This window comes from Pinus tabuliformis, chromosome 5_1 (genome assembly GCF_031772625.1).
Source record: "Pinus tabuliformis cultivar Carrire ecotype Pingquan chromosome 5_1, CPIR1, whole genome shotgun sequence".
In the NCBI taxonomy this organism is placed as follows: Eukaryota; Viridiplantae; Streptophyta; class Pinopsida; order Pinales; family Pinaceae; genus Pinus; species Pinus tabuliformis.
Window position 1 is genome coordinate 546,693,421 of NC_142305.1, and position 8,373 is coordinate 546,701,793.

The 8,373-nt window shown below is 33.9% G+C and overlaps 1 protein-coding gene across 2 annotated transcripts; it reads left to right on the plus strand.

Moving 5' to 3' along the window:
* Positions 1-4,280: 4,280 nt before the first annotated feature.
* LOC149165965 (uncharacterized) lies at positions 4,281-7,299 on the plus strand. 2 transcript variants are annotated; one of them, XM_089431236.1, is made up of 4 exons: positions 4,281-4,339; positions 4,792-5,082; positions 5,292-6,638; positions 6,909-7,299. In XM_089431236.1, exons 1-4 carry the CDS (start codon positions 4,334-4,336, stop codon positions 6,978-6,980), a joined length of 1,716 nt encoding a protein of 571 aa, XP_089287362.1. In that variant the 5' UTR covers positions 4,281-4,333; the 3' UTR covers positions 6,981-7,299. The 2 variants fall into 2 exon arrangements, with proteins under 2 accessions (XP_089287362.1, XP_089287361.1); XM_089431235.1 differs by having other exon boundaries at positions 4,304-4,423.
* The last annotated feature ends 1,074 nt before the right edge of the window (positions 7,300-8,373 follow it).

Below are 8,373 nucleotides of genomic sequence, written 5' to 3' on the forward strand. Positions count from 1 at the left end.
CAGGTTCACATCCCTGGAGCCTCTGATTTGCTTGTCATCAAATGCAGAATCATTTAGTTGAGCCACACACAATGAGTATTGGGGTTCTAATATGTGTTAACTCCATAGAAAGCTCCTATGTCCGAGTTCAGTTTGTGGCTGGTGTTGCGGAACAGAGCCTGCATATGATATTCAAAGGCCTTTCAAGACATAGTTCTAATAGGTGATGAAGGAAACGAGGCTACCATGGAAAAGATAAGTAACTTGCCACTTTCTTGAAGGAAAATATAGGAATACTTTATATGTTTTCTTGGTAGAGAAAGTATTTGAATGCATGCAATAAAAGATTTAATATTTTAAATGTTTTCTTGGTAACAAAATATGTGAATGCATGTAGAAAAAAAATGATTATTTCATATGTTTTCCTAGTAAGAAAATATGTTCATGCATGTAGTAAAAGAATGATTATTCTATATGTTTTCTTGGTAAGAAAATATGTTAATGCATGCAGTAAAAGAATGATTATTTTGTATGTTTTCTTGGTAAAGAAAATATGTTAGTGCATGCAGTAAAAGACTGAATATTTAATATGTTTTCTTGGTGAAAGGATGTACGCTAATGGCATTGTGATACTAGCTAATTTCTAAGTTCATGTGAAATAATTATGCATTACATGCATGATAGAATTAGCTAATGATGCGCTTCTAGGCTCATAGATATTTATTTCTATAGTTTTCCTTTTTAGGAAAGGGTGCATACTTCATGTATGAAGATGAAGGCTTTTATGAGAGTTTTCTTGAAAGTAAAAATAGAGGTTCTTTCCTTTAAAGACACATATGAATAGTGTTCATACAAGAACCAGAATCCATACTTGTTTCATGAAAAGATTATGTGCATTGAAGTAAAAGTAATTGTGTTAGGAAAAACACATGTTGCATGCACATAAGGGTAGCGGTTGTGACATTGGAAATATGATTTTGGGTGTACATAGAGAAAGTATTAAGTTAACTTTCTTGGAAATATTAATCCCTTGAAAAGATTGTCTTGTTAGATGAGATTGTGTTGGTTTCTTGATGTTAGTGCATAAAAGGTTAAGTTAACCATGTTATTGTTTCCTGAATTTTTATGCATAAAGATGGTATCTATAATAATTTCTTGAAAGGGAAGCATGAGGAACTTACTTATAGGAAGATAGAGAATTGAGGTTATAATGACTTCCTTTAAGAAAGAAGTATGTGGTTTGTTGCATGAAATGATGGTAGTATTCTAGTGAAGGGAATAAGTGTTGCATACATTAAAGAAGGGCTAATATGATAAGCTATGGTATGCACAAAGAATAGTCATTGTGATATAGAGTTATGTTCTTTGTATGTTAGAGAAACTATGTTGAGTTCTCGAAAAATAACTATGTGAAAAGAACACATGTGCATAAGCATAGGAACAACAGTTTATTACATGTATGAAGATGTAACGATTGTGTTATACATGTTAGTAGGACTAATGGGTTGGAACTCTTAAAGAGAATTATGCATTAGTGTAAATAAACATTGAGGAGGTAAAACAATATTTACTTGAGTATATGTGCTAGTTATATAGTATGTCATGCTTGCTCATGCATATGAGTAGAAGTTAAAAGATCTCTTTTAGAGGTTTCTTATTGATTGATTAATATGGTATCTAATCTTGTTGCCAAGCATGTTGATGACAACATTGACAGGAAATGAAGGCGGTAGGTGCCAAAGAAAAGTGATGTTAACATTGTGGCAGGAAAGTGATCAATGGTCCATGCAGATGAGTTCGAGTTGCAGGATCGTGCATTGCTAGAATAATCATGCCACAAGGAATGTTGTATGTGGCAGTATGTAAGTAAAAGATTACATGGAAACTGTATTGGCTTTTAGCTAGTTATGTGACAACTTAATGATAATTCATTGTAATGATTTTATAACAATGGTTAAGGGATGGAATCCCTTATAAGCCATTGAGTGAGGGGTGAAACCCCTCACAAACATTTAATAATGAGATTAAACATTTGCTGGTTTGCACCCTACGTGGTTTCCAGGGTATATCATTGTTCAATGGTGTGATTGGTGTGATTGCCTTTTGTGTCAGTTGGATGGCGTTAAATCCTTGATGATGATGTTTCTTTATTTGATGTGATAATCATAATGTCATAGTACATGATTATTTAATATGCTTAAGGATATCAAGAAATGGATGCAAGGATTCATGAGACAGTTTTTGTTATTACACTACCACAGTGGTGGTTAAAGGTTATGCAATGGTTATGCAACTTAGTGTCTTCTATTGCAATTTACTTGATGTACTAATGAACATAATATCTAATGGTTAATGAGGAATTGTTTAGTTGTGAATTTGATAATTACTTGTGGGTAATTTGTATAAAAAATTCTAACTCCATGCTTTTACATGCGAGGTTACCGGGGTATGTGACAATGATGAACCACATTGATTGGTTCCAAACACATAAAATTCAAACTATGAATTTGATTCATCGGAATAATTATTTCTCTAAACATTATAAATCATAGAAACTTGAGTTGAAAGATAAATTATACTTTTAATATGAAAATGAATGAAAATTCCAACCATATTTAAACATACACAACCAATGCTTAATTTAATAATACTAAAATTTATATAAAAATCAGTTAAATAGAAAAATTTACTTTTTATTTTTTGAATATTTAATGAATCTATTTTACTACAATTTATATAAGAATTATATATAATGAATCTCTTTTAGTTTGAATTAGCAATATTATAATTACAATTTATATAACATATATATATTCATTTTTAGTGTTTTTGAAGCATTTTCTTTGAGTGTAATGAATCTAATTTACTTTCTCATAGTATAGTTAATTTAATTGTTTAAAAAGTGCAAACAGTTTTTGAAAACAATTAAAGTAAAGTATGTTTTATAAATGTTATTATAATTTCAAAAAAAAAATACAAAAATAACCATTTAAAATTTTAACAAAATAAATTATAGAATCCTTTCCATAATATTTATAAGCATGGTCATATATGAAAATGCACTTTCAAAAATTTCAAGCGTATCTTTATTTATTATCACTAAAATTTAATTTGAAAGTAAATAATATATATATATATATATATATATATATATATATATATATATAATTTACTAGATTCCTTTCCCGATTAGCTATTAAAAAAAAACACTTCCTACCATAAAATAAAAAAGAACACTATTTATTATCGCTAAAACTTATTTTGAAAGTAAATAATATTTATTCAATTAAAATTAATAATAGTAAAGAATTGAATTTATATCCCTATTGAATTTGTTTTGTGTTGTGTCTTCATATTTCACTACACATATAAAAGACATACATTTGTGTTTTTATATTAAATAAGTACATAAAAGACATACATGTGTCTTCGTATAGAATAGGGTCATAAGCTACATGAGTGTGTTATTATTAAGCGTATATTATTTTATCGGAAGAAATTTCGGCGTAAATCACATTCAGAAAATCATTGTCGTCGCGTTTGGAACCAACCAGTGTGGTTCATCCTCAGGACGAGTTGAAGAAAACAAATCTAGCTTTGCATGTCAAATAGTCTGTGCAGAGCCTCCAATGGTTAACTTGACCAACGACTAACGTATAGTATTTATCAAGCGAAGTAAATGTAAGCACTAATAAATACTAGAGCATGTAGCAAAAGATAAAAAAAATCAAAATTAGTGAAAATAAATTTCAAAAGTTAAATTAGAAAAGATCAATAAGTATTGTTAATAAATTAATTTGAAAATTGTTTTAAATTAGAAATAATAATAATATTCACCATAACCAAAACCATATATTTTTCAATACTAACTACTTAAATGTAATTTTCATAAATTTATTATTGTTAATCAATTAAATTGAAGATTATTTTAAATTAAAAATAATAAAAATATTAACCATAACCAAAACAATATATTCTTCAATACTAATTATTAATTTTATTTTATTTTTAATTTAAAAAATAATTATTACGCCGTAAGGCGTTTCCCTCTGAAATCAATTCTCCCAATTGCCTTTCTGTCATAATCCTGATCGTCAGATAGATTGTTAGACGATTAAATGTTTTTTGACCATCAGATGTTACTGAGTGCGTCGACCGGTTCTGTGGCTCCGCTGGATGCAACGAATCGGTTCGGTGGCTCCGCTGGGTGCATACAAAGTGGTGGCCGTGGGCCGACCGCGTGATCAGATCGGCGATATAGTGGAAATATATGTGTCCACTTACAGGTCATGGCGTAAGTGAGAGTCATGGCATTTGGCCCTAGGCCTGACATGAAGGTCGGGTGAAGCATCTTATGCATGTCTGTTTATCTCTATGTTCTCTTTTTCTTTGATTCTGGTTATCTGTAAGATTTCTCTTGTAAACTGTTGAATAGATGCAGCAGGTATTTTTCTTTGGTTTTGGTTATTTGTGAGATTGCTCTTGTACATGGTTGAATAGATGTAGCAACAGATCTTGTAACCTGTGGGTATGGATTTTCAGAAATATTTAAATGTTTAAGAAATGAATTTTACGTTTGACCATTCTTAGTAATCCTTAGTAATCCAGTGATACGGTGTTGCTAGAATCTGGAAAATGGTTAAGGGGAAGCCGTGATAGAATCTTGAAAGTGGTTAAGACTCTGGCATAATTCTTTCGGGAACTTAAATTATTTCTCATTCCCAAATTCATGATAATATCTTTACTATTATCGTATCGTTGAGACTTATCGTATCTTTAGAGACTTATTTTGTATGTAAATGTGTTTGTCAGGACGGTTCCGAACCCTGTCGTGTTCGAGGCATTCGAATCCCTAAAGGTCAGGATCCGCCTGAATTCAATAAGAGTGTGATCATTAATGGGTTGCGTCTTCTAGTAGTAGAACATCCCGTAGATTTGTCGAAAATCTTTTGTTCGGCTATCTCTGGAGAGTTGGTATGGCTTCGCCTGCACAATTGTCGCTTCATCTCCATCCCTCGTACCATTTCTTTGCGAAAGTTAAGGGTTTTGGAACTTAAAGGTCCTCCGGGTAATATGGAACGGTTTTTCAATGAAATTGATGAGGTAAGTGATTGTTTTTGATTTGGGTGTGTTTTGGGGATTTTTCTGTATTTAAAATATATTTATATTAAAAAAACATTAACTACAGTCAAATTCCAACAAAAGCTTCACATACTGAGACAACACCATTTTCGATTAACCATAACCATAATTTTTTTCACTGTTCATATTTTCACATCTATCTGTTTTCACATATATCATGTTGATTGCAGATTCCTTGGGAATTGGCTGAATTGAGTATTGATAGCGCGTTCATCACATCTACAAGTGCTTCGAGCAGCAGCATCCAGCCGGTTGATTTTCATCATTCAGAGAGGTTTTCTCATAGAAAGATTTCTAAGTCATCTGAGAAAAACATCTCCAGAGCTCAACAAGAAAATATCTCTAGAACCCAGCAACGCGTCATGCCAGTTTTCATCTCAGGCGCCCAGGAAGGGGTCATGCCATCTGTTACCTCCAGCAGCAATCAGCAGGGCAACATGCCATCTATTTTCCGTTTTCTCGGGTGGATAGGATCCTTCCTCACAAACGTGACAAAGATACAGCTGACAAATCTCAGTTTTCTACGAACACTCCCAATTGACTTTTCGGAACTTAAAATCTTAAGGCATTTAGATCTGTCAGGCTGCATTCATCTCGCTAGACTACCCAATTCCTTTCCTCAGTTACTGCAACTTCAATATCTGGCACTGCGAAACTGCAAGAATCTTTCTATACCAGAGGATATTATGGGAGAAATATCCACGCTTGAATATGTTGACTTCCAGGGCTGTGCTCATTTGGTGCAATTGCCCCTCGGAATGGCCCATCAAACGTCCTTAAGATACCTCAACTTAGTCGATACTCCTCTACTCCAATTGCCCGAGAACTTAGAACTACTGGACAAGTTAGAACAACTAAGCATAGGAAGTACAAATTTGACAGAGTTACCACGTTCTGTGGGCTCTTTGGTGCACTTAAAAGAGTTGATTCTCATGGAATGTCTCAATTTAATGTGCATCAGCGCACCTATTGAAAACCTGACTTATTTGGAAAGGTTAGAATTGTATCAGTCGAAAGTGCCCATCTTACCAGCACGAATTGCATCGTTGAAACATCTCAAAGTTTTGACTATATACAGTTGTCCAATAGCCAAGTTTGACTTTACTGCTAATAACAGTTCCATGGATACCTTGAGAGATTTCACTTTGAATGACACATCCCTATCCAAGATTGACATTCCTAATAGTGCTTGCCCCGGGCTTGAAATTGTTGATCTTGCATGTAACAGGAACCTGATGCAGGTTCAAGGCTTTCCATCAACACTTATAAGACTGAACCTGGAATGTTGCTCAAAATTGAAGACTTTGACAAATCTTTCAAATCTTGTACACCTGAAATTCCTGACTGTAAATGGGTGTATTGAACTGGAAACCCTGAATGTTGAAGGTTTGAGGTCATTGGAAGAGCTTAGAGCAGAGGAGTGTTGGAAGCTGCAGAACATAAAGGCATTGAGTCAACTGAAAAGGGTCAATTGTCTCCAAATTTCAACTCAGATTGGAACTATTTCCCATTCTTCGGTGAGCGTCTAAAGGATCTCTAACATCGAACAATTATTCATTAAAAAGCATAGCTGTGTATGCCTAGGGAATAATGGATAATAAGCTATGCCTATCATAGTTTCAATTTGAAAACAATACGTTTTATTTGTGCTGTGGATTGTTGAAGTTGAATTGGGGTTATTTGTGCAGACGTCCAAACATCAACTACCATATATAGTGAAAAATATGATATTAGATTTGAAGAAATAATTCCTTTTAACTTAAATCAATTCATTGTGTGGCTTCCAGTGGAATATATTTGTAGATTTCGCAACGTATGCAAGGAGTGGAATGCTCTCCTTTCGTCAACCAAATTCATAAGTAAATGGGGAGAAGCGGCCCCCAACAGTATGCCATGGCTAGTTCTGCAAAATGCCCAATCCAAAATGCCTAATTGTTTGCTTTTCTGTGGAGGTCCCTGAATTGACCAAGTTGCCTGACGATTTAACCTACAAAATACTGGTGTGGCTTCCAGTGGAATGTGTTTGTAGAATTTGCAGTGTATGCAAAGAGTGGAATGCTCTCCTTTCGTCAACCAAATCTGCTTATCTCTGTGCTCTCTTTTTCTTTGTTTCTGGTTATCTGTAAGATTGCTCCTGTACACGGTTGAATAGATGCAGCAGCATGTATTTTTCTTTGTTTTTGGTTATTTGTGAGATTGCTCTTGTACATCGTTGAATAGATGCAGCAACAAATCTTGTAACCTGTGGGTATGGATTTTCAGAGACATTTAAATGTTTAAGAAATGAATTTAACGTTTGACCATTCTTACTAATCCAGTGATACGGTGTTGATAGAATCTGGAAAATGGTTAAGGGGAAGCCATGATAGAATCTTGAAAGTGGTTAAGGCTAAGGCATAATTCTTTCGGGAACTTAAATTATTTCCCATTCCCAAATTATAATGGTTATATATATATATATATATATATTGTTGTATGCCAGAGGAATCTGATAGTTCACCTCACAGGTAGCTATTAGTGAACTTCTAGGTATACCCAGTCAAGAAGAATTTGGATTTCTCTGTTTTCTCAAAACTCACAGTAACTCCATCACCAATTATCATGATAATATCTTTATTATTATCATATCTTTGAAATATTAAGACCTGTGTTGGAATATTCGATTTCTTTCTAAGTCTCTATGGCAATACAAGCCTCTATTGCAATGTGAATTATATCTAGGTATGAGATTATCAATGGCCAGGAACAAACTGTGGCTTCGTCAGAATTGAGTGCTTCTAGTCAACTAGAGCCTCCTAAATCCATTGATGTTGCTCTTGAAAAGGAACCTTCTGTTACAGCTCAATCTGCACTGCCAACTTCAATGACAACAACCACACATGAAAGACAACTCACAGAATCCTCGTCTTTCACCAAGTCCTCCCAACAAGTATCTACTTCAAATGATACAACACAAAAAATAGGTAATCCAAATATTTCTGAAGATAAAAGGCCTCCAACTCAATCCTCATTGCCCAAAATGCCGTGTGTTTCAACTACTTGACTAGGCCCAAATGGGAAAACAATCAGTGGATTCTTGTACAATTATAGCAGAGATGAGGTTAGTAGAGTTTGTGTGTGCCATGGCACATTCTTGTCACCTGCAAAGTTTGTGCGGCATTCAGTTCGTACAGACCTTTCACATCCTGAAAGGCACATTGTTGTCAATCCATCCCCATCTTCAAATGAAGATGCATCAACCCTTCAATGAAA

What these genes read in the sequence shown, in the direction of transcription:
- LOC149165965 (XM_089431235.1), top strand. An exon ending in TTTTCAATGAAATTGATGAG is followed by an intron (nt 5,083 to 5,291) that starts GTAAGTGATTGT and finishes TGTTGATTGCAG; the next exon opens with ATTCCTTGGGAATTGGCTGA. An exon ending in GAACTATTTCCCATTCTTCG is followed by an intron (nt 6,639 to 6,908) that starts GTGAGCGTCTAA and finishes TGTGGCTTCCAG; the next exon opens with TGGAATATATTTGTAGATTT.